We start from the raw sequence: 27,514 nt of genomic DNA on the forward strand, positions 1-27,514 counted from the left end.
AATAGAAACTCTAGATGTATCAGAAATTTGGAGGAATTTTTGACACCCCTAACAGAAAACTGCGAATAAAATAGAAAAAACTCGTAATTTCTCTTTTTAAAGTGAGTTGTTTATTTTCTATATGGAATATACTTTCAAAATAAACTATTAAAGTTGTTTAAAAATAATAGAAATATTATTTTTTTTATTTTTTAAAAAACAGTGTTTACAAAATGTTTTCAAAATGCTGGCGTGCCTTCATGCAGCCATTTTTTTACGTAATAAAATCAATAGAATTTTACGAGTTAAATATTTTTCAATTTTTAAACTTTAAAAATCTATCAAAATTTTTCTATTGGTTCAATTTTTACGATATTTTCAGGGTCAGTGTGAAAGTTTATGCTCTTTCCAATAAACCAAATATAATATTTTAGACAAACGTCTGTTTTTTTTTCAAATTCACACCCCCATTTTAAAATGTTATTAAAATTTTAATAATTAATTTATTTGTCAAAGTTTTATATATCACAAATTGAAGATAAAAGATCAATAAAGAAAATATTCCAATTTAAAACAAAAAAAAAAGAATAGTTTTTTGGAAATTCACCTGTAAAGTCCAAAGTGTAAAACCTTTCTTGCTTTTTAAAACATGTTGATTTTTTTTAAATGAAACTCATGTTATGCTTACATCGTCAAGTAAATACCAGACGCTGACGGCAAATATTTCTATCCCATTGAATGTTTTCTTTTTTTAGATATTAAAAAAAAATAGTTGATGAAGAAGTATTAAAATATATCAATCAAAAACTCGTGTATTTCATTAAAAGAATTTTTTAAAAATCGATAAAGCGGATTTTTTTTTCTAGGGGAAAAACTTATAAGTGATGTGCATTTCTTTTTTAACTACGGAGGATGAAAAATACTAATTTTGGTTAACACACGCAATAAAAAAGAGACATTATTTATGCCCTTAGACGAAACCATACTTCATAAATTTCATTTTAGCAGCAGCAGCAGCAGCAGCAGTTATTTAACGCTTCGCGCAAAACATGTTACAAAAATGCGATTTTCTAGGACCCTCGCTTTAGAAATCCTTTTATTTAAAAAATACATGGAATTTAAAATATAAATAAGGATAAATTCTTAACAACAAAGAATGGAACTATCCATGTAATAATATTTTTTTAGGTAAATGATTTTTTGGCATTTATATATATACATATATTTATAAGCAAGTCAAAATATATTGATTTTCTTTATATTTTTTTAAAAGAAAACCGCTTTAAAGAAATAAATATTGCACTATTTGCTATTAAACCTGTTATTTTTTTTAATTTGGTCTTTGCTCCTTTAATTGAAAAAAAATTAGGGTTTGAATTACATTTTCAAGTAGTTATAAGCTTAAAAAAATATTGTTGAATTATTAAGGTTCTGATCATCATTTTTAATGGCCACTTTCTGATACACCTATGTAACCTTTCCCAAACATACTGGCAATAATTTGGTTTCGTCCTTCCTTTCAGTGTTTCCAATAAGGGGGATTGATTTACTAGGGTTTGTATTAGGAGCTGGGCACTTATTAAAATTATTTAATTGTTAAATTTTTTGCATTTTGGTTAAATTTGTTAGTTTGCCCACACAAAAAATTGAAAAAAAGACAAAATTAAAAAGAATGGTACTCCTGCAGAATTTAACCCCCCTCCCCGCACCGGATTCCAATTAGTTTAGGGTTCGACCCGCAATCACCGAATTCAGCCGAGCGTTGTTCAAATGTTGAAACACTAAACCAACATTTTATTTATTTTTTTGCAGAATTAATGAATGATGGGAGTATTTTTTCCGTTTATTTTCTTAACATCTATTGACAAAAAAATTTTGTACATTCTCTTGAAAAAAAAATCTAACTTTTCTCTAATTTCACCTAACTATTTACAGTGTTCATATAAAACATTAATCTTTTCTTTTTATAATAAAAATTCTGTTTTCAAAAAGAAATGTTTACTGCCAACTTTCTTTTAAAAAAATGTTTTCCTGAAAAAAACAAAAAAAACTTTCACCTAACAATTTATAGAAACAAATTCACCTTTTCTTGGGGAAAAACAACTTTTATTGATTAAAAAAAATTGCAAAAATAATAAAATAAATGAACAATACAAAATGCAATTTTTATGAGGAATGTGCTCCATTTTAACAAACTGAGCCACAGCAACGCGTGGCCGGGTACGGCAATATATATATACACACATATATATATATATATATATATATATATATATATATATATATATATATATATATATATACAGAGAGAGGGAGAAGGAGAGAGATAAATAGATAGTCAGCTAGATATATGTATATATATATATATATATATATATATATATATTCTTCCAAACTTTCTCTCTCTTTATATATATGTGTATATATATATATATATATATATATATATATATATATATATATAAACATTATATATATATGTATATATATATATATATATATATATATATATATAGATAGATAGATAGATAGATAGATAGATAGATAGATAGATAGATAGATAGACAAACAAAAAAGTTGGCGGCAATTTACTCGGATTGTAGAATAAATCGTTTACTATAAATAATGTTAGTTTTTTAAGTTTTCGGCATAAAAAGAAATCATGACAGTTTCTTTTTCCTATCTCTTTTTCTCTTTCTCTCTTTTTCTCTCTTTCTCTCTCTCTCTCTCTCTCTCTCTCTCTCTCTCTCTCTCTCTCTCTCTCTCTTGTTTGCTCGAGTCTGTGTGTTCCTCAGGAAAAGGGAACACAACAATATACTTGTATGGAAAAAATAGGTATCATTTCGACGTCATATTTGAATGAGAGTTTAGCGTTTATGATGATAATACCGTCAATTCTGAATATAAGAATGGTTAGAATGAGGCCAAGGAGACATTATTATTTGCGACTCGGAAAATGGAAATTGTATGTATGTGTATGTATGTAATAACCAAGTAATGGCGGTGCAAGTAAAATAGCGTAGGAAAATATAGAATTTGTTTCGGCGTCAACTGGTAGCAGTGATAGCACTGAATATTGAGAAAGAAAAATAGGACTTCCTTCCTCTACAGATGTGGGGATTGTGATGGTGTTGCTCATCGGATATAATGTAGCATTTTATTATCACGAGTGAATGTGGTAGAAATGGTGGTCTATAGCTACATAATATAGTGGCTATCAGGGTATCTATATTGAATGTGTATGTAGCATCTTTCATTGAAAAGCTACGGTATTTTCGTCGAAAGGGGAAATTCTGCAATCAAAATAGTATATATTAAAATTAAAATGTCGCGTAGGTATCTTTATAAGAACTTCTGTCCACTCGTCGGTCTGTCAAGCTAAAGGTTACATCTCCTCGGTAAAAGAATATGTGTTCGTCTTAATATTAGAACGAGACGTTGACATGCAAACATTTCACGGTCTCTGTCTTTTAAGAATGACTTTTAGAGTTGCTGAGAAATACAGCCGATGTTTGCTTACTTTCTGTGCCACCACTTTCTGTGTATCTCTTAAATAGACGTGAGAGAATTGTTTTACTTTTCACTTGACGCCATATTTGTTTTGAAAAGAGATAAGAACAGGCAACAAAAAATCCCTGAAATGAATTGAGAAAAACAGAAATGAAACGTATAATTGTAATCCCTGTCAATGTGTGGAGGAGAGCGAAAATCCAATTGATTCCCATTATGAAACAAAGTTTCAAATAAATCAGAAACATTCCTTTGTTCTTTTTTGACAACATACGATCGGAAAACTTTTCTGTCCGATAGATGGCGCGTATGGTGAGTATGTAAAACACGACGTTACACAAAATGAGCAGAAACAACGGCACTGCAAAAAAAATCAAAAGACCCCATTTATTTGTTATCCAACAGAGAGGCGGTCCATATTTTGGAGACACCCAAGAAGGAAATACGTCAACTGGTGTAAACTGTACAAAAATGCTGACGGACACAATAAGAAGAGGAGATATCCAACAGTAGATCACATAATATTTATAGCAGTGTTTGCCTCGTCCTCTAATCGTGCTTTTCGAAAAGGTATTCCAGGCATCAAACGAAAGTGCGTTCATCCAGAAAAACGATACCAAATAAATATAATGCATACAGACGGCAACCACAATGCAGATGACATTGAGATGTTTTATTGCAAACAACAAATTAGCGATAAACATGGATGCCACGAGATTCATTGACATCTTACCTGGAACATTGCGAAGAGAACGGAAAGCAGCATAGACACAGAATGTTATAAACAGTGCCAAAATCGACAGTGATAAACCAATCACTGTTATATAATGTTCAATTTCATCCAACTGATCAGTTTCTGTAGAAGCATTTTTCGTAATGTAGTCTTTTGAACAAATATAAACCTTATTGTCTATATAATATAAAAGGGATTCATTAATTATTAGGTTCGTCTTATTTAAACGAATATAATTTTCAAAACTGATATATTCGTTTTTATGTAAACGAATAAGTTTACAGTCAGGACAAGAAACCGTTGGATCTTCAATTGTTATATTGCTCTCATTGCAAAAACGTGGAGTGTATATCCGTCTGCAGGTGTCCGTGTACGGATCTAGTATTGATGCATTATCACATTTTTTTATTGTGAACTTCATCGTATTAAAATTGTAAAGCATCGAGATTCCACGCTCTAGTGTAATCTCAAAGCAGCTCATTGACTTGGGGTGAACATTGTTACAAATTGCACAGTCTATATTTCTATATTTTGTAGCGATTGATATAATCGGTTCTAATGGACCCTGCGTACATAAAGATATCTGGGAATCGCTTGTGTTAGCAGGACATGTATCAACAATAGGTTGACAATAACGTAGAGTGCCGTTTATAGGCAGGCCAAAAGAAGGCTTGCAATGATTCTTTAGATTGGAGAACGAATTATCAATTTCAATCTTTTGCTTTTCAGGATACGCTGGAATAGGTTCATCGATACACGTCAAAATCAAACGCCAGAAACTGTACTCCTTAATTCCATGACAAATGGCGCAATATAAATTGTAAAACTTGATAGAGTGACTTATTCGATTGGGAAAAACGCCTGACACCGGCACATGCATCAATTTGTCCGTCTCATTTGGTTGTTCACAATTCTTTCGAATATAATTTTCAGAATACTCGTCCGGACAACCAACCACTGTGTAAATATTGTCATTCGCAGTTTGGTCATAACCACACGTGTACAAATGCTTTGGAAATGGCTTGCTTATTTGTTGCTCCGCGGCGATTCTTTCCTCCTTATTGATTATTTGATTTTTATCACGGGTATTTTTTGCAATTAAATTTGTTGTCGTATTCTGCAAAAATCTTTTGTCTTCACAACAATCGTTAAATAAGAAACAAACGTCGTCGCAATAGCACCACTTATTGTTGTTAATGGCACAAGACCAGAAGCCTCTGCAACTGACTTTTAGCCTTTGTGTTGTAAGCGAATCAAAGTCTGTAAGATTAATGACCCTCGTCAAATTACCTTGAACTTTCGTATTCTTTGCAAAAAATTCATTTGAAATTAAAAAGAGCAAAATTGCACGTCTCCACCATTGATTTATATTTTTTGGAATCATTTCTGTATCGTCTTGTCCAGAATAATTTTAAGTAGGAAAGTTGCTTGAGTCAAATCCAGCTTCTTCACTGAAATTAGAAATAAATAACCGCATTTAGTTACAAATAAATAAACAATATTTATATAAGACTTAATAAAGGGTTCCCGTTTAAAACTTTACGTTATTGTTTGCTATAAATGAAGATTGCATTCAGCAGAATCATTTAACAAGTGTGTTAAGCATGTCTGATTATCATATTAGAAACCTGACTATTAATTTAAGTATATCATTTCATTCGCTCGTACATTGGGGGTTTCAAGTAAAAAATATATGGAGAAAATTTGCCTCGGCGCATAAGTCCATCATTAAACGTGTTTTTTTTTATTACATTTTTACCCCAAACAAGGCACATAACCACTTTGATGTAGGGGGCTACTATCAGGGACATAAGCATCAGGGGTACTATGTAGGGAGTTGGGCAGCTAGATGTCGGTTCACGTTACACTTGAACTTCTGTATGTCAGTACAGTTGGGGAAGCAGGGACCCGGAAAGGAATTCAAAAGTCTAGCGGTTCTAGGGAAGAAGCTACTGGAGTAGAAGGCTCTCTTACATCTAGGGATCTCTACTGTGAAGGGGTGGGATTTAGCTGCTTGTCGGGTTGGTCGGGGGCATTTACGTCAAGGGGGTACAAGTGCTTGCAGTTCGTTAGAGCATTCACCGTTAAAGTACTTGTATAACAGGGAGAAGGATGCAACATTTTGTCGATGGGACAGAGGCTGAAGCTTAGATGAAAGTTCAAGACCTATCAGATTGGCGACTCTCTTTTGAACCTTGTCTAGGAGCGATAGACTAGTGGCAGATGCACCAACCAAAATATGACAACAATACTCCATACATGAGTGAATGATGACCTTATAGAGGTACAGGATACTTTCGGGCGTTATTAGCTTTCTAGTGCGGTAGAGAGAACCTACCATCTTCGCAGTGGTCCTGGCAATACTCTCAATGTAATTGTTCCAACTCATGTTTCCTGTGAACGTTAGGCCGAGTAGCCTAAAAGATGTACTTTCAGATAAAGATTCATTGGCCATTGCTATTGGTGGTAGAGAAGGTTTCTTGTAATTGTTAACGTTCTTTATTAATATATACTCTTGCTTTGATTGTGGCTAATCATTCAACAACGTGTAATTGTTGCATAGGTATTTTTGAAAGTTGTGATCATTGTTAGAAATAACAATGAAATACCGAAATACAAAACACAATATAGCGTGTACAGAAAAGTGCTGTAATGGATATTTGTATTTTGTATTGGTATGCCGTGTTTTGTATTTCAAACGTTTTACTTAAAAGTAAAGTCAATAATTCATATCAGTATAAAATATAAGTTCGATATTTCTATTGAAAATATACATCCGATTTTTTCTCGCCATCTCAAAATATTTTGCAAATAGATCTCATAATAGATCATATTAGGAACATTCACGAAAATTGAAATCACAATTAAAAGGTGTACGTTCTTGATTTAGAAAAATATGAATACAAATTAATGCTTTATTAATCATATATTAATTTAAAATTCTTTTAAAATTATGTTTTGTGAATTGAACCAAGTAACAATAAATTAATTTATTAAATTACTAGCTTGGGAGCCCGGCATTGCCCGGGTGTTTGAGGGTGTATATTGAGCACAAAAAAAGTGGTAATAGGAAGGCAGGCTCGATCCCGTACCGCAGAGCGGGGAAAAGAAGAAGAAAAAAAACATGACGTCTTTGCTGTTACAACCACCGCCACACCGGGAGTGACGTAAGTTTCAATTAAGGCTAGACAATCGAAAAGAGGGGATGACTTTCGAAAATATCGGCGAAAAAAACGACCCCTCCCTGTAGAAAAGTGCCCAGTTCAAGGTGAAGAAATTCATGTTTTTAGCCAATATTTTGATATTTGTCGCCTGACAGGCCGAGTTTTAAAACAATACTAATCTTGTGAAAATCCCCCGCCTCTGTCTAAATTTTTAGGCAGACATGCAAACATACATACATATATACATACATTTATATATTGATAGCTCAAATTTTCGCCCCAAACCGATTAACCCCTATTATGACCCCTTAACATTTATTGTTTTTAGCTCAAATTAATTTATTAAGTTAGATCCATGTCAAAGGAACCTATATCTAAAATTTCAAGTGTTTAGACCCAAAATTGTCGGAGGAGTTTTGTAGAATTCTCAAAGGTCAAATTGTTGAACTTTGGCCCCTTAACAGCCAAGTTTCTGGCCAGGAACCGATTCCAAAAAGATTTTCCCAAATCTCAGTATTCTGTATATTTAATTTTGAGTCTGTAGACTGAAAATTGACAGAGATATTGTGTAGGGAAATGTACACAGACAGACAGACAGACAGACACTTTCACTTTTTTATATATATAGATAGATTATACATTTTTTCAAAGTTATTTTAAAAGATAACGTGAGAATTAAATAAGACATCATGTATAATATTTTAATTATTGATGGGCACCGGAATCGAGAATATGAGAATTAGAGTAATATATATACATTGACCATTATGAAAATAGTTTAGAATACTTAAGTTTAGATGAAAGAAGAATTGGTAGATTTAATTGAAATTTAAGAATGTAAAATACAGTCTTTTAGCATTTCTTCTTGCATTTGATATTTATTCGAAATTTGATATTTATATTTATCTTTAAAACTAATATTTTAATAAATACATTTACCATCTTTTAATAATTTAATTTATTTTTGTTAAAATAAATACTCAATAATGTTATAAATAACACTAGTATAGACACGTTTTAATGTTACATGATAAGGGCTGTCCCCTTTTCATGTAAGTATAAAAATAGGGAATTAGTTAAATGTAAATATGAAATAGAATAGACGAAATTCGAACCTCGTAATTTAGGTTTAGAAATAGATTACGAGAGAGAATTAGAAAATGGAATGTAAAAACAAACCATTGTTTAGCTTAGAGATAAAATAGTTTTAAGAAAAGGAATGTGCATTTGCCAATTCTGTTATGAAATTGAATTGAGGAATGCAACTGTAGGATAATTTAATGAACATGTTTTTAACATATTGGAAATATAGGTTACTGGAAATATAAACAAAGGAAAATGTTTTGGACACGCATTTTCAGAACATGTGAAAGAAGACACATTTTTTAACATGGGTATGACGTCATGGAAAATGGGAAGTTCTCGATATAGTTAGAAACTTTAGAGTTAAGCAGAGAGAGTCTGAGGACGACAGACGACAGTCTGGAGTCCAGAGATGGACAATCGAACGTCTGGAAGCGAGATGGTCACCTTTGAAACATAGAATGTAAAACTTTGAATTCCTGACTAAGAAAACCACCGACCGGTCCATGGAAATAAACATATAATCATGTGTTTTTATAAACGTCGTCTTTGTGTTGTAATTCTACCAAAAGGTAACGTGAAATTGTCATTATATGTCTTATATATCCTGTATTTTAAAATGTCTTCACATACACAATGTCTCTACATCTCATATCTACAATGTGAACACTAAGACTGTCTCAACACTGTCTCCTCACTCTAAGAGCTTCTACTACACTTCTAAGTATGAACATTTTATATATATGAATCTCTTCATAACACGAACACAGAACGCAACATCTCTCTTAATAAGACTCTCTAAGACTCACTTTTAATAAGACTTCCTAACAACGAACAATAACAACAACAACAATAATAATAATAATAATAATAATAATAATAATAATAATAATAATAATAATAATAATAATGAAACCCCTATATAACATTAACAATGAGTGGAATGGGTGGAAGGAAATGCGATATGAAAAAAAGCGTTTAGGTCGATCCATAGAAAATAATTAAATTTTAGCAACAACTTGTTAAGACAACCAGAAATAAATAATAAATGCTTAATGATTCAGAGTGTCCAATGAACGTTCCGAGTGAAAGAGTTGTTTAACAAATAAGATGTGGACCATACATTTCTATTTCGATTCTCATCCTACGAATTTGCTTTCGTAAAATATCTGCAGGCATTTTATATTGGTTTGCCCTTGCTTTGATTGATTAAATGGGACTGCTTAGATGTGTGATGTTACTGTAAATTATAGACCATACTTACAGGGCATCCTAAGTCGAGAGTTATGTCGGGAAGTTAGTAGTAGAGGCTAGTAGTTGGTGCAGATATGACAACAATACTCTATGCCAATGGTGACGTATAGGATATTTATAGAGATATGCTGTCCTTCTACGTAGATCAGGAATATATTTTTTGTATCTACCTCTATGCTCTCGACCGCAAGGATCAGTGCAAATTTTTCTTAGGTCCGCTATTCTTACGTGCAGTACTGTGTAAGAAAATCAAAGAAAAAGAAATAAAGCTGCGTTTTGTTTTTATATTACGCGCGGAATTTGGAGGTGAATATTATCTTACCTGTGATTGTTTAAATGAAACTGCTGATTGATGATATTGTCCAGTCGAGAGTCGATCCTTAAAAACAACCTTCGATGGCTTCGATTTGATGAATTTGTAATTAATGGTCAGAATGAATTTGCAAAAATGAATTTCCAAGAAAATTGTGGATGTCTATCTTATGAAATATTTAAGAGAATTTTCTCTCTATATTCCTATTCTATGAAATTATATATATAGTTTGTGCAAGTTCTTTCTCGGTTGCCACTCTCCAACGAGTGACGGGGCCGTGGTCTCAAACGGACATTCAGCCACGCAACATTACAAGTATAATATAGGAATATAGAAAATTTCTATAGCTGTAAAATGCAATGGGTTCAGTTAACGGGCTGATATGTCATCAATCAGAAGGAATTAGCAGTAAGAGGAAAAGAAGGAAGAAAACAAAGCAACAAAAGTGACACTCGCTATCATAACAAAAGATGTAAGCCGTGATTTGTATTTCAAACGTTGTATTTAAAAGCAAATTCAATAGTTCATATTGTTATTACAATTAAAACGATAACGGAAAAAAAATGAGAGTAAAAAAAAAACAATAGTCGACAAAAAACTTTACTCTAGATATGTTAATGACATACTCTTTATCTCCTCACTTCCTTCAGTTCTCAACACCAAACCCCGGCCCACTCCTTCTAAATAGACTTTTCCTGGCATTTACAAGGTGAACCTCGTGTTCGATATTTTATATCAGCGAAATGCAGAGAAAATAAAATCCTGCATTTACGGACATAATCACATTAACGCACTTGTCATACACAAAAATACTTTTACCTTTAATTTGGAGTTTACAAACTGCACCCTGCTCAAAACTGAATTCTCTCTTTATCATGCCGCAAATGGACAGAGAGTGCTATAACCCTTCTCTCTCTACCATGTAATGTTAGCTTTACTCACATTTATTTAGCGAGCATCTGGCAAAAACGCAAACAATGCAATACAAATCACCACTGATTAATTTTATTTATTGCTGACTCATCCTCATCTTTTATTAGTTTCACGACGTTTCGGCCAACGATCCCTCTGGTCAGCGCGACGGATAGGAATTCTGAATCTCCTGACTTCATTCACTGCAATTACTGCCTTCAGTAGTTGTTGTCGTCTCACCACGCCTTTGGCCAAGTAAGCCTCTGGCCGGCTTTGGGTAGGATTGAAACCGCTATCTTCAGACAATTCTCGCCTGGAACCGTAGAGAGTCAACGTCTGAATGAATTCCAATTAAAATAATATAAATCGCCACTGCATTAAAAAAAAAAACTCCTGTTTCGAAAATTTTACTCTTTGTGGTAATCATTAATGTTTCGTTTTCTTCGTTTTTTTTCCATCTTTTTCCTTCTCAATTAACTTCTTTCTCGCGTGCCCCACATTTTTTTTTCAAATAGTCATAGTGAAATGCACTAATAGATCTTGTCAGCTCATCCATCTAGAAAAAGGAAAACTGATGTAAAACCTGTACCAAACCTCCCGAAGCCTTCATAGACCTAATCAACCTGCCTACAGTTGAAGACTCGAACAAATTATCCAGTTTGAAAATTTAAAATTGCTTAAGAAGCTCGGGTTTTGCACGCTTTCTTTGTCTATTAATAAAGCGCAGTGATACTATCACAGAGACTCCCTCGTGCTTGGCCTTGTTTCCTGGTTATGATAATAAACGTTACTCCACCATCTCTCTTTCTCTCAAACTGGACCAATTGGCAATGTTGCTAGCGACTTATCGTCACATGACTAGACTTGCATGGCAGGTTGATGGTACAGATTTGACAGTTTTTCTGACTGCTGTTTTCAACTGCCAGTACGAAAACCTTAACACTTACGAGAGGCGTTTAATATGTAATAGCCTTGACCTACTTCCAGGTGTCTGATCTAGTTGAAATTTTGAATGTGCTGTTGAATGTCACACATTAATTCGATTTTTGTATTTGAAAAGATGCGCACAACAGGAGACTTTTGATAAAATGAAAAAGAAACGTAGGGTAATGATGTCCTATCATATGACCTTGTAAAACGCTAGCATCGTGTCTTCAAACATGGCCTGAAATCTGTTAGAACAGTTCCCAGGCATGGTCACTCACCTTCTGCCATTGATGTTGTATATCTCAGTCATGTTGAGATTGCCATTTTCAAGATCAATGCGTGACTATTCGTTAAACAGATGAATTCCTAGGTTATTGAAATCTTTCCTGAAGCGAAAACGTGTTGAATGCTCAACGTTGAATTTGGAGGTGCCAAGAATATGAGTCAAACTTTTTCAAAACACTGATTATACAGAATTGAACTTGGGTCTATTATTATGATCTAGAGACAAAAGCAGGGTCAATTCAGAGAAAGTACTTGGGCTAAACGTCCCCAAAGAAAGAAAGCGTGCAACAATATGCTGAGATGATCATGTTCACAGTCCAGGACAAAGTAGTGATGACAGATTTCCTGGCAAATGTACCAAAATTATAGAGACCTATTATGCCACACTTTTGAGGAAATAAAGAGAACTTATAAAAAACAAGAAGCGAAATAGATCATCAAAGGTATCATCCTCCTGCAAGAAAACGCTTCGGTCTATAACGCGAATGTCGCTCAATTAGAATCACTGGCGTGTGGCTGTGAAGTTCTTATCTATCCCTCATACTCTCCTGACTTTGCACCCTCTGGCTTCCATCTCTCTCCGGCTATGAAGTTCTTTTTGCAAAAAACGCGTTTCCCAGCTGATGCGGCCTTGATTTCCAAAGTCAAGTTGCGGTAGAAGGACAAACCTGAGGTGTTCTACAAAAACGATTTACAGAGCTGCAATAGATGATAGGAGAAATACGCAAATTTACGTAATTCCTATGCATACTAATACTAATAACTGTGCCAAGTTTAGTTGTTCTGCTACTATGAGGTGGATCAGGAGCTTTACTTGTTAAACGTTACTCGTAGACAGAGCTGAGAGCTGCTGCTCTATTATCAGCTGTATAATATTGAGATAATTATAGCGTCATGCTGTACATGAAAAGGGATAGTGCACTTATCTCTGGTGCACTAATCTGATGCCATAGCTTTATAAAGACTGAACTAATGGTTTACTTGTGAACATTCTGGCATCAAGCAAACACGAAATTTGTCCTGCTCATTCTACACTAAAACAGAAACAATTATATGAAACGAAAGCAAAAAATTAAAATTAAAACCAAACACCTACCTAAACACGATCAATTCGTTTCTTCTCTGAGTACTGCATATTCAAATATATGAGAGCTTAAGATTGGATGAAGTAAAATTTCTCCTCGTAAACTCCCTGGATATCTTAGCACTAAGTGAACTAACCTACACTCCTCAATACCTTCCAATAGGATTGATGTGACTGGATATCTCTCATTTTGCCGTAAGGGCTTAGAAAGGCATATGCACGGACTTGTTTGTTTTAGAGAGGCATTTGGAATAAACCATTTGACTTGAACATGTTTATAAGTTTGTGTTTGGACTGTTTAAGTAGTATCTGCAGTTTTATTGTTATGGATTTCTAAAAGTTTAAAATTTGAGGAAAAAACTTGGCTGGATGTTTTGCAAAACCGGAATAAATGTTTGAACAATTCTAACGCGTGAAAAAGTAAATATAGTTACTATGTAAGTACTAAATAACAAAGAAAGAAAAAAGTAAGTACTAAAAATAAAAATAAGTCTGACTTTATTTCTATAAAGAGTAGTAATTTTGTTCTAAGCTTATGAGTCGTTCAAAATTGACTATTAATCCTGTCATTGTGAAAAATGATTATGAAATATGAACATATTGTATTTTTTGTTACTATTTTTTAATATGAAACTGAAAAAGAAAAACACGCTAATTTTTAGCAGGAGCTATGCTCAACAATCTATAAATAATTTTGTTTTATTTACGAGGTTTTTCACCTGGTGCTTTTGATTGTCAGTATTTTGCTACATGGGTTCAGATAAATACGGAACACTGAAATATTAAAATGTTAAGTAGTTTTAATTTTGAAATAAATGCAAGATTGCGTGACAATCAGGTAAGACACTTGAAGGAAATTATTCTTTGTAACTGAAATTTATTATGACGATAAAGCGCAGCAGCTTGCATTGCCACTATGTAAGAAAGATAAGCGCCTACTACATTTGGGGGTGCTCACAGTTCTTGTTATAGAGGGTGGATGTAAATAGCGACGTTTTTCTCTGTAGACAGTCCGAAAGTTGTCGACAGAATTCGAACTACGGATCAAATTTCCAGAGTATGCACGTAACCTAGCCATCGGAAGTTAGTGACTGGACTTTGGTGGGTCGGTTTACTAACAAAGAGGCTTCGAAGATAGCAGAAATTAGAGAGTAGTGAGTGAATAAATCGTGCTCCAATTAGATAGATCTGCCGATGCTTAATGATAAGGTTAAACAGTATTGTGACACAAAAAGGGGAAAATGCCACAATTGTTGTATATGTTAAGTTGGGAGCACGGACGATGCCTCTGGTCCGTTGGGTCAGGTGTCAACCGTAATTGTCTCGAATAATCTCGTCAAAAATGACTGAGCACTCAGAAAAAGATATGATGCAATTGAATAATCTCATCAAACAGGGGTTGAGCTGTTAAGAGACAAAAACGGATTGTGGATTAAATAAAGGGTAGATTAACTAGTGTTCTCTCAAATAATCTTGTTGAAAGTAACTGAGCAATAAAGAGATAAATGCGTCATAGGACTAGGAAACAATGTTATGATAACTAGTTTAGTCAAAGGGTTTCAAAGAGGAGGTTTTTACCCAAAGAAAACTATTTGGCAGTTGGCGTAAAAATCTATCAATGGACAAGGAAGAGATTTGAATGTTATGACTGATATTGAGAGAAAATCGAGGGTTGATGTAAGAGAATAAGAAAAAAGCTGCTCGAAAAAAAAACTCACAAGAAAAAATATAAAAAAAGTATAAATCTATCTTGAAACCCATTTAACATAATCACAAAAATATGTTATGAATATTGTAAAGAAGCAATAAACTGGTTTTATTACTAAAATAAAAATATCCCGTTTCAATTTGATGAATTTACAGACTCGGAACTAACAAAAATCAAAGACTGTACAAACATTGATTTGGTCTTGCAATGATTTGAATGACTTTGTATAATGTTTTTTTTTTTTTTTTTACATTTGAAACTTTATTCTTGCACAACCAAGCTGAAACACTTCAACACTGCTTCGATTAAATTTGTAAAAATCTCCTCCCAGAAAATTCTCAGTATTTGAACAGTTCACTTTCTTTCAGCGTATTAAAACATTACCTTTATATATTTGGTAGAATACTTTAGAATTCCTTTATTTTTACAAATGAAAAAAGAATAAACGAGGAAAGGAATTTCTGACGAGAAAAAATATAAAATGGAAATTTCCAGCAGATTATATACTAAAACATTTCCATTTGGATTTAATTGTTTATGTTTTATTGTGTGAATTTTTAAGCTTTATTTTCTTGTTTTCTTTTATTACATCAGACAGTTTTAATTAATTTTTTGTAAATATTTTATTGGAATATAAATAACATACTCTTCGTATGAGATTGTGAGAAAATATCATTAGCAGCGAATGACGGGTTGCTTGCGAAGAGATTAGCAGCAGCACTGGCCGGAAAATGCGGATATGCAAATTAGGAAGTGAGCACCGGAAGAAAAAAGAAAAAGAGGAGAAAAAATGCACCACGTGGTTGAAAGAAGCAAAGTGTGACGTTGAAGAAAATGGACGTGTAAAGGCGAGGATGAGAATAGGTCAGCTGTGGCAAGTATGAGGTTGGTGAAGCGAGAGACTTTTAAAGTGATGTCGAAACGGGAGAAAAAAATCTTTGGTTAAAAAAACTTTTGTTAAAAAAGAAAAACTGACCTGGATTTATTTATTTTATTTATTTTTTGCGACCATACTAACGCAACATTGTATCATGACTTGGAAAAAACAATAAAGTACATTATCAAGGTTGCTTTAAAGAAAGTGGGATCGCTATACCGTGCTAGAAAAATTTCTAATATCTGACAGTATTCTATATATCTATAAAACCACAATTCGTCCATGCATGGAATACTGTTGCTACACATGAGTCAGTGATTCGAGAACTAGTCATTCTCTATTGGACAGAATCGAAAAAAAGAGTCTCTAACCTTAAACTGTCGCAACAGCCCCACCCCCTGTCCTATCGCCGCAATAGTGTATCCCTGCGCTTATTTTACAAGTAATTTAATTGAATGTTCTCTGAAGGATTCGTACCACTGGTGTCTCTCAACGTAAATACCTTCGACTAACCTGACAAACAAAAAATCATACGTCTTCACTGTAGAAGTTATCTGATACCGGAGAGCTTTCTACATTGAAAGTTTCAGATACTATACTTTGGAATATTCTATCTGTATCTTTCTTTCCCAACCATACAAACATCCAGAAATACAATTGTAATATGAAACAGATATCTCGCTGCTCCTCTCACAACTTAGTTTATTTCTGTACGTATGTTCTCTAATTAAAAGTAGCCACTTAAAAAAAATTTTAAATCCCAACATTTACATCTTGATTAAAAATGCTTAATAACAAGCGAGACGAAAACATGTGTCCAATCCCAACAATGTATGCGATCTTACACTCTTGTCTCTTTTTATTATAAATATATTTGGTTTATACTTGATTTTTGCAAAACAGTGATTGGACTTGAACACAACAAAAACATCTATGTATAATGATAGAAAAACATATATTTATGTAACATGGCAAAAGTTAGATATTAAAATAATGTTTATTTACAATAATAAATACATTCAAATACAATTTCTTTGCAACAAATTAGATGCACACGTTGAAATCTAATATGTAAAATTAATTCAGTTGGATTCTCAAAATTAGACCGCTAGTACATTGCATCTGACAAGTTTTATTTTATTCTGCCTGGCGTTTTCTTTCTCTTTATCCTGGCATCATGTTCTTTTCACTAAATATATTTCCAGCTTTAAATATCACTACAATGGATATATTTTTCACTAATAATCTGAAAATCTTAGCCCGTACGTGATATTAATAAGGACTTGCTTATCTTGTTTGGCAACCAAATATGCATATACATTCGTTTGCAATAAAAGTTCAACTATCATTTTGTAAAATAAATTGTATCATATTCATACTTATTAAAATAGTTTCCTTCTATCATATACTTAAATTCTTCTTTTTATCACATGCAACAGGGTGAAAATTTTGGTGCTTTTAATGATACATGGAGATTTTATTATGCACGAAGATCGAATAATCGTCGACATCTTGCATTCTAATTCAAAATGTAAGTAAATATATATTCATTTCATCTTTTTTTATATAACAAATATAAAACCAAGTTTTTCTAATCAAAATTAAATGGTTTCTTTTTCAGATTGACAAAGTTTCCATGTGGTAATCCCTTTACTTTGTTAACAGTATTTCTACTATATGTACGATATAATCATTTGACGAAACCATTCTAAAGAGACAAATAAGAAGTATGGCAATATTGTTTTAATATTTTTTCATTATTTTTTTTCTTTCTCTTCTGGTGAGTTGTTGACTTATTATTACTTTAAGAATAAATTTCGTAAAATTCGTGTTAAACGTAAAAATACATTTATTAAAACACGTAAATAAATTACATTTATTATCGCTTGATGAAAAACATTACTATCTAACAATAAAATTTATTTTCTTGAAAATATGCAAACTTTATGCAATTTAAAAATGTATGTGTGTCTATGAATGTTACGTAAACATCTTTTCTGTCTATATTAACATCTTTTATCGGAGACAGAAAAAGGCGTTTTTATTGATATATATTTTTTATCGGTATATATTTTTTATCCGTATATATTTTTATTGGTATATATTTTTATTGGTATATATTTGAAGATTAAAGGGAAGTAATGATGAGCAAGTAAAATTACTTTGTGTAAATTAATGTCAGCAAAAAACCTCATGTACAGTTAATAAATAAATATATATATATTAATAAAATGGTCAAACGTCAACCATGTACGTGTGTATGTTTATTGCTCCAACATGACTTTCGCGCCATTACTAGTTTTATTACAAAGCAGTTTTTTAATCAGAAACACAATAGCAGAAGTACAAAAACTAACCTTTTACACATTTCTATATAAAAATAATGTAATTACGATGTTAAATTATACACAGTGCATTTCTTTTTCGCCATGAACAAATCAATCATTTTTATCTTTTCTCCCCAGTAATTTCAGCAGTTTAGTACAACTAGAAAAATATATGTGCAACATATATTATACATGAACTAAAAAAAAAACATTTATATAAAGCAAGAACTTTCATATTTCAGATAAACATTATTTGAATTGCCGTGCAGGTATCTTTATAAGAACTTCTGTCCACTCGTCGGTCTGTCAAGCTAAAGGTTGCATCTCCTCGGTAAAAGAATATGTGTTCATCTTAATATTAGAACGAGACGTTGACATGCAAACATTTCACGGTCTCTGTCTTTTAAGAATGACTTTTTGAGTTGCTGAGAAATACAGCCGATGTTTGCTTACTTTCTGTGCCACCACTTTCTGTGTATCTCTTAAATAGACGTGAGAGAATTGTTTTACTTTTCACTTGACGCCATATTTGTTTTGAAAAGAGATAAGAACAGCCAACAAAAAATCCCTGAAATGAATTGAGAAAAACAGAAATGAAACGTATAATTGTAATCCCTGTCAATGTGTGGAGGAGAGCGAAAATCCAATTGATTCCCATTATGAAACAAAGTTTCAAATAAATCAGAAACATTCCTTTGTTCTTTTTTGACAACATACGATCGGAAAACTTTTCTGTCCGATAGATGGCGCGTATGGTGAGTATGTAAAATACGACGTTACACAAAATGAGCAGAAACAACGGCACTGCAAAGAAAATCAAAAGACCCCATTTATTTGTTATCCAACAGAGAGGCGGTCCATATTTTGGAGACATCCAAGAAGGAAATACGTCAACTGGTGTAAACTGTACAAAAATGCTGACGGACACAATAAGAAGAGGAGATATCCAACAGTAGATCAAATAATATTTATAACGGTGTTTACCTCGTCCTCTAATCGTGCTTTTCGAAAAGGTATTCCAGGCATCAAACGAAAGTGCGTTCATCCAGAAAAACGATACCAAATAAATATAATGCATACAGACGGCAACCACAATGCAGATGACACTGAGATGTTTTATTGCAAACAACAAATTAGCGATAAACATGGATGCCACGAGATTCATTGACATCTTACCTGGAACATTGCGAAGCGAGCGGAAAGCAGCATAGACACAGAATGTTATAAACAGTGCCAAAATCGACAGTGATAAACCAATCACTGTTATATAATGTTCAATTTCATCCAACCGATCAGTTTCTGTAGAAGCGGGTTTCGTAACGTAGTCTTTTGAACAAATATAAACCTTATTGTCTATATAATATAAAAGGGATTCATTAATTATTAGGTTCGTCTTATTTAAACGAATATAATTTTCAAAACTGATATATTCGTTTTTATGTAAACGAATAAGTTTACAGTCAGGACAAAAAACCGTTGGATCTTCAATTGTTATATTGCTCTCATTGCAAAAACGTGGAGTGTATATTCGTCTGCAGGTGTCCGTGTACGGATCTAGTATTGATGCATTATCACATTTTTTTATAGTAAATTCTTCTTTCCTATAAAAATTGTATAGCTCCGAGATAATTACGCTATATGATACAGTGGAGAAACACCCCATTGCCATACGGTGAACATTGTTACAGATGGCACATTCTATATTTCTATATTTTGTGGCAATTGATATAATCGGTTCTAATGGACCCTTTGTACAGAGAGATTTCTGGGAATCGTTTGTATTAGCAGGACACACATCGACAATAGGTTGACAACTACGCATGCTGGTCTTTATAGGCAGGGCAAAAGAAGGCTTGCAATGATTTTTTAGATTGGAGAATGAATTATCAATTTCAATCTTTTGCTTTTCAGGATACGCTGGAATAGGTTCATCGATACACGTCAAAATCAAACGCCAGAAACTGTACTCCTTAATTCCATGACAAATGGCGCAATATAAATTGTAAAACTTGACATGGTGACTTATTCGATTGGGAAAAACGCCTGACACCGGCACATGCATCAATTTGTCCGCCTCATTTGGTTGTTCACAATTCTTTCGGACATAATTATCAGGATACTCGTCCGGACAACCAACCACTGTGTAAATGTTGGTCTCGACTGTGTCGTCATAACGACACGTATACAACTGCTTTGAAAATGGCTTGCTTATTTGTTGCTCCACAGCGAATTTTTTCTCATTATTGATTATTTGATTTTTATCATTTTCTCTCGTTATACTCGCTGTGGTATTCTGTAAAAATCTTTTGTCTTCACAACAATCATTAAATAAGAAACAAACGTCGTCACAATAGCACCACCTATAAGTGTTGATGGAACAAGACCAGTAGCTACTGCAATCAACGTCCGGCATTCTTGGTCTGGGCAGCTCGGAGTCTGGAAGGTTACTGAACATCGTTGAATTATCTTGAACAAATAAATCCGTGTAATTTGCAATAGATACAGTTGAAATTAAAAGGACGACAACTATTTCTATCCACCATTGATTTGTATCTTGCCGAATCATTTGTGTTTCGTTTTGTCGCGATTAAATTAGAACCGGAAAGTTACTTGAGTCAAATCCGGATTCTGCACTGAAATTAGAAATAAATAACTGCATTAATTTTTATCAGAATCCATTATATGCTTTTGATTCTAGAATATCTCTAAAACCTGAAGTATTAGCTTAAGGGACCTTGATAAGTAATAAGAGGACACTTGCTTAATTCATGTCTAGTGACTATGGATCAAATTACATGCAAATCCGGAATATTTCAATTTTCTAATATCATGCTACTTAAAGGCTCTTTAAAATATTCCAAATAATCTGAAATTTTAAGAAATTTATCAAATGATAACAATTTTTGTTCACATCTCGCAAAAATTTAAGATATTGGGATTTTCACAAAGAGCTTGCATATTGCATAAAAGTAAATTAAACATGTTTTGACGTCTTATACATTGGAACTGGTTTTCAAACTTCAGAATGATCGTCTAATGTTTTATGAGTGGAATATATATATATATATATATATATATATATATATATATATATAGATAGATAGATAGATAGATAGATAGATAGATATAGATATATAAAAAAATTTTACAGATAGCCAAAACGATATTTTTTTTCTTTAAATAAACATGTAAAGATATTAAGCATGCTTTCGGTTCGACCAAGCTCCTTTCAAGCGATTTCATTTTCGTTTATCATTTCTTTTCGTGGAGATGTAAAAATCTCTCTTATTGGTAGTCCGTCAGGATGTTAACTGGACAGTTTTAAAGTCTTCAAGTGCAACACGCGGCTCACGTGATAATGTAAATAAGAATATGGTGGCACGTTTGAAATATCGTTAATTGGCTATTTAAATTTTTTATGGGAAGCCAAAACGATATCTTTTTATCATGAAATATGCTTTCGGCTCGAACGAGTCCTTTTCAATCTATTTCCTTTTGTTTATCATTTTTTTCTTGGAGAAGTAAAAATCTCACTTGGTAGTAGTCCTTGCACTTGAAGAATTTAAAACTGTCCAGTTAACATCCTGAAGAACGGCTACCAAGAGTTTCCCAGTCGTAAGGTACGCTTAAATATGATATTTTAATTCATGCAAATTGCGTACTTATTATTATACAGTTATACAGACAATTCTGTATAGATTATTATATTGAACCTAATATAGAGTAGTGAGAAAAAACATATATATATATATATAATATTTTATTTATATAGAAAAATATTACATAGTCACTACACTGAGCATGCTAATATTTCGGACAAATTGGTTTGCAAGAAACCAAAAGTCAGGCGACGTAAAAAAGCTTATTTTACACCGAAGGCAGCTGGTTCAAAAATGGAAGAAGTGATTTTTTTTTTCATTCATAAATATAAAATATTAAAACGCTAAAATTTTAATGGGAGGGGTGACATTAAGTGACATCTTAGTCTTAAAATAGGAGGCGATAAGGGGAAAGAGAATGTCAAGACCTAAATGGAAAGAGTAAAAAAGGTAAAGAGGTAAAGGAAGAGGCAAGGAAAAAGAAAAGGAAAAGGAAAAAGAAAGAAGAAAAAAGAAAGAACCGGAAGGACGAAAAAGTAAGCCTGGTTACATTACATTACTATAAGAAATGGGAGGAGGTGAAAACATTAAGGGTTAAGAGATTACGTATCAAAGGAAGAAAGAGATCGACGTAAGGGGGGGGATAAAGACAAATTAGCGTATAGGGTTTCCATGCAGATATTCTACATGCTTTATACTTGCTTAATATCTGCGTAAAAAGGTTATAGTAAACACAAACCTCTTTCTATATATATTTATGTATGCGTATATATATTTGTTTTAAAATATTGTCTACCAAACTCCTCTGTCAGTTTTTGATCTACAGACATGAATCTTTATATACTGGGTATTCGAACCCATACAAAACTTTATATTTGTGTTTCAGCCGGGGAAAATTGGTGCAAACTGTGAAAATTAAAGAAATGGAATTTGCCAGATTAAGGTTTAACGACGGCATTACGATTATGCATACGCAACGTAATAGCTATTGGCTCATGTTTTAATTTTTAGCCTTGCGGCAATCATGTCTTCATAGCTCAGGTATTAACGTTAAAGAAAAAAGTAAATCGTAAGCTAAACGTATTGGTTTCGATTCTCGGTGGTGGCGCACGAGTCATTTTATTTTTTATTTTTTAACACATTACTATATTTTGGGTCCAATATAATACGAAATTATGAATACGAAATTTGCATCAATCTTTAAGTCTATTTTCCGATCGGAAATATATATATATGTGTGTGTGTGTGTGTGTGTGTGTGTGTGTGTGTGTGTGTGTGTGTGTGTGTGTGTGTGTGTGCGTGTGTAAATACAGTCATATCTTGCGCAGAACGTTTCAATCATATTAGATATCATCAGGCAAGAAAAATTAAGGTACAAAAATTAAAAAGGTTCCAGACCTTTTCAATTTTGAGGAAAGAGAACTCGCCATGACTGGCAATGGGCAAAAATTAAGGTTTTTATGGGTGTAAATTTTATGGGTGTAAATTGATTCCGAAGATCAAGTTGCAGTTAAAAGAAGGGGGAGGGATTAAAAGAAGGAGGATTATTTGAAAGGGTAGTTTAAGGTTAGAGAAAGTAGTAGGGAGGAGGGGGTAATATAATAATATGGAGAGAGAGTATGTGAAAACAGTAGCGGGGAGGGGGGGATGGAAGCGGAGTGAACCCAGTTGTCATAGTTCTGACGGAGCGATAGGGAACATTCAATTCAGGTCATTTAAAGTTGTTTCAACTATTGAAAAAGTTAAATTAAATTGGGTCAACTAGTCTGTAAATTGGGTCAACTAGTCTGTCAATAAAAATTTGACGTCATTTTTTTCAATTTTTTATTTATTTTTTATTTTTTTATTTAGCCTTATTAATAAAGTTTTGGTATATAAAGGGTGTTAATCTAAGTAATTTTGGGACGATTTTCAAAAGAATTTAAAAATTCACCTAGGTATACCTTTGAATTCTGTATTTTAATAGTTTCTTTCAAAAATTATATGGTGTATGCTTTAAGAACTTAATTTGTCCTTTTAAAAGCATTTTTTTTTTCTAAATATTTTATGTATCTTAGGAAGTATGTAATTTAAATTATATTATTGGGACTCTTTAGTCGAAGATAAATACAAACATATGCTAAAGAATGGGTAGAGTTGAATTATTTAAAACGATATGCAAAATACGAATAATGATTAGTACTGTAGAGGGTGAATTAGAGAAATGAAGATTAGACCTAGGGTGTAAATTTTATTAACGGTGTTCTGGTAATATAGGTAATTTGGGTGTAATTATGGAAAATTGGCATTTTAGGCTTATTAAGTTGTTAGTGATGGATTTAAACAAATGGGTTGCCTACTTTATGTGTGTACTGGGTATATTGTTCATACATATGCATATATACACATAGGAACATACATGGGATACTGGTCCAATGTACATATATACATGCATATATATATATATATATATATATATATATATATATATATATATATATATATATATATATATGCATGTATATATGTATATTGGACCAGTATCCCATGTATGTTCCTATGTGTATATATGCATATGTATGAACAATATACCCAGTACACACATAAAGTAGGCAACCCATTTGTTTAAATCCATCACTAACAACTTAATAAGCCTAAAATGCCAATTTTCCATAATTACATATATATATATATATATATAAATGCAAGTCGAATGAACATGTATATACACGTACATGTGTTTACCCACATACAATCGAACATTATATACACATGCAAACATATACAAATATCAGCCCATATGACAAGCATATACATACATTGATAAAGTATAAACTTATATATGCGCAGACAAACATATATATATATATATATATATATATATATAGAGAGAGAGAGAGAGAGAGAGAGAAAGAGATAGATAGATAGATAGATAGATAGATAGATAGATAGATAGATAGATATGTACACGGAAATACACACAAGTATGACATACAGGCATTTTATCGTCTTCTTAAAGTTATGGATTTTTTATATATTACTGGTTGAACTAAATCAATTATTGATTTTTATTTTAATTTGTATTTTAATAAGTTAAAATATTAAAGCTTATAAAATAAAATATTGTAAAATATTGGTAATTATAGCTTTTAGTATGCTTAGATATCTACAATAACATAAATATCTACCTATATATATATATATATATATATATATATATATATATCACGTGTTATAAAAAACATTAATCTACCTTTACATCTGTGTATATGTTATCATTTTATATTCTTTTTTTATTATTATTATTATTATTATTATTATTATTATTATTATTATTATTATTATTATTATTATTATTATTACTCATAATTACTATGAATATTTATGTGCATTATTGTCTATTAATATTTTTATTATTATTATAGTCCCGTATCGAGATTATTTTTAAAGGTTTTCTCGAAGATCTTACAGTTGAGAACTCTTTGTAATCTCTATTATTTTAAAGTCGTTGCTAAAAGTTTTATAGTGTTTTATTTTAAGAACCTAAATTAAATTATTTCAATTTTTTATATTTATTATATGTTGAGGGATAGGAGTAGATAAACCTTTAAGGAAAATTCCAAATCAATATATTTAGTGCTAAATAAAATAAGATAAAACGTGTTAGGGGAAAATCTTCGAGTTTGGGTAGTTTATAGAGGGTGTTATGTATCTGGTATTGTTTAGTTGTTGGTGATAAGTTTTTATATGTATCTTTTAATTTTAGCACAAACTTTTTCAAACTTTTTTTTTTATGCTCACGCGTAACACCTTAAAGGAGTAGTAATTCATTCTCTTTTTAGCCGAACGTGCACGGGTCCCGCTTGTTTAGAATATAGTGCAGAAGCGAATCAATTTCAAATATAATAAACAACAGTGTAAAGGTGTTAAAAATATTCATTATAATTTGTTGAGTAAAATATGTAATTAACATTGATATTTCCAAGCAAATATTATATGACTTAGTAGATTCATGTGGCGTTAATTTAATTAAAGTAAAGTACGAATTCGATTTGTATTGTCAAATCATCAACTTCGATAGAGTAAAATATTTGGATCCAGATAAGTAAGCCTAATCTTATTATACCTGTCATGCGTCTTTTGATGTTAAAAAAAGACTTTGCTCCAACTCAATCGTTAGGAATATTACAATTCCCAACTGTACTGACATACAGAAGTTCAAATGTAATGTGAACACCTGGTCGCCGCCACACATACTTAATCCATCAGAACCAAACAAATTAAATTTCGTCTCATCCGACTATAAGACATGATTCCAGTAATCTATGGGATTTGTTGAAATGTCTTCAGCAAACTGTTTGGCTTTCCTGTGTATTGCCCCCATAAGAGGCTTTCTTTTGGGTGACAGCCGTACACACCAATTTGAGGAGTACAAAGATAAGCGTGGCATGCCTACCGTCAAGCATGGTGGTAGAAATGTCATAGTCTGGGGCTGCATGAGTGCTGCAGGTATTGGAGAATTACATTTCATTGAGGGAAACAAACATGTACTGTCAAATATTGCGGCTGAGCAAAATCGCCTCCCTTCAGAAACTGGGTCGCGGAGAAGTGTTCCAGCATGACAATGATCCAAAACACACACCCAAGCCAACCACTGCTTTACTAAAGTGGCTTAAGGTAAAGGTGATGGACTGGCCACGCATGTCTCAAGACCTGAACCCAATAGAATATCTTTTGGGCATCTTCAAGTAGAAGGTGAAGGTGCACAAAGACTCAAATATCCGCCAGGTCAATGACGTCGTAATTGAAGTGTAGAAGAGCATACCAGTGTCAAAAAATAATTTTTTCAGTGTTGTTCCATGAAGAGATATACTTAAATATTTGAAGAAATGTTAGAGGTGTACTCACTTTTGTGGTTATATATATATATATATATATATATATATATATATATATATATATATATATATATATATATATATATATATATATATATAAGTGAATATATATATATATACACTTGTGCCCGATATTATTCATACCCCCCTTGAAAATTGAGTTTATTAGGTGTAACTTTTGTAAGAATTTATTGTTTACGTCCATATTGATACATATTCTTAATAAACCTCTTCTGATCATTTTCGTCATTTTAAAATCTCGGGATACTTGTAATAAAAGAAATATACAGCTATTTATAAAATCTGCAATGTTAAAAAATAATCATACCCCCTTATTTTTTCAGTATTAATCGAGTTTCTGACTGTTTGTTTTCTGTTTGATTCTTATTTTGAATGCTTTTATACAACCTTTGATTAATTTCATTTCGTTTTTTGCATTTTTCAGAAATTAAAATGATATCAACTGAAAACCAATAAAAGAATAAAAATTATTAGAATGAGGAAGAAAAAAGAGCTTAGTAATGATCTTAGGACTAAAATTGTGAATTCACATAAGGATGGTTTAGGTTACAAGTCAATTTCCAAGAAATTTGAGGTCCCTACAGCAACAGTACAGAGCATCATCAAAAAATTCCAGAGCCACCACACAACAAACAACTTGATTGGTAGAGGAAGGAAAAGGAAACTGTCTGCTAGAGCCACCAGGAATATTGTAAGAAGTGTTAATGCAAATCCAACCACCACTAATAAGGACATTTTAGAAAATCTGGAGTCTTCTGGCATAAAAATATCAAGGCAAACATTGCAAAGGACTCTGCATGAAAATGGTCTGAAAGGAAGAAGACCAAGAAGGACTCCATTGCACACCGGAAAACACCTTGC

At 32.4% G+C, this 27,514-nt stretch overlaps 2 protein-coding genes across 3 annotated transcripts in view; both read right to left on the bottom strand.

Moving 5' to 3' along the window:
- Nucleotides 1–27,514, bottom strand: part of LOC145293799 (uncharacterized) — a 73,479-nt gene that overhangs the window by 32,814 nt on the left and 13,151 nt on the right. The window lies entirely within an intron of this gene.
- The window catches only part of LOC145293798 (uncharacterized), a 93,923-nt gene continuing 69,096 nt past the window's right edge, over nt 2,688–27,514 (bottom strand). Inside the window, exon 3 of one of the 2 annotated variants that reach the window (XM_080140367.1) lies at nt 2,688–5,673. In XM_080140367.1, coding sequence (XP_079996493.1) covers nt 3,450–5,606 — 2,157 coding nt within the window. In that variant the 5' untranslated portion in view covers nt 5,607–5,673 and the 3' untranslated portion in view covers nt 2,688–3,449. Of the gene's footprint in view, nt 5,674–16,803; nt 20,790–27,514 lie in introns of those variants that run through there. The other variant, XM_080140366.1, reaches the window with a different exon arrangement.

The sequence above is a fragment of the Euprymna scolopes genome, chromosome 15 (genome assembly GCF_053919585.1).
Source record: "Euprymna scolopes isolate OS-2025 chromosome 15, ASM5391958v1, whole genome shotgun sequence".
NCBI classification, from domain to species: domain Eukaryota; kingdom Metazoa; phylum Mollusca; class Cephalopoda; order Sepiida; family Sepiolidae; genus Euprymna; species Euprymna scolopes.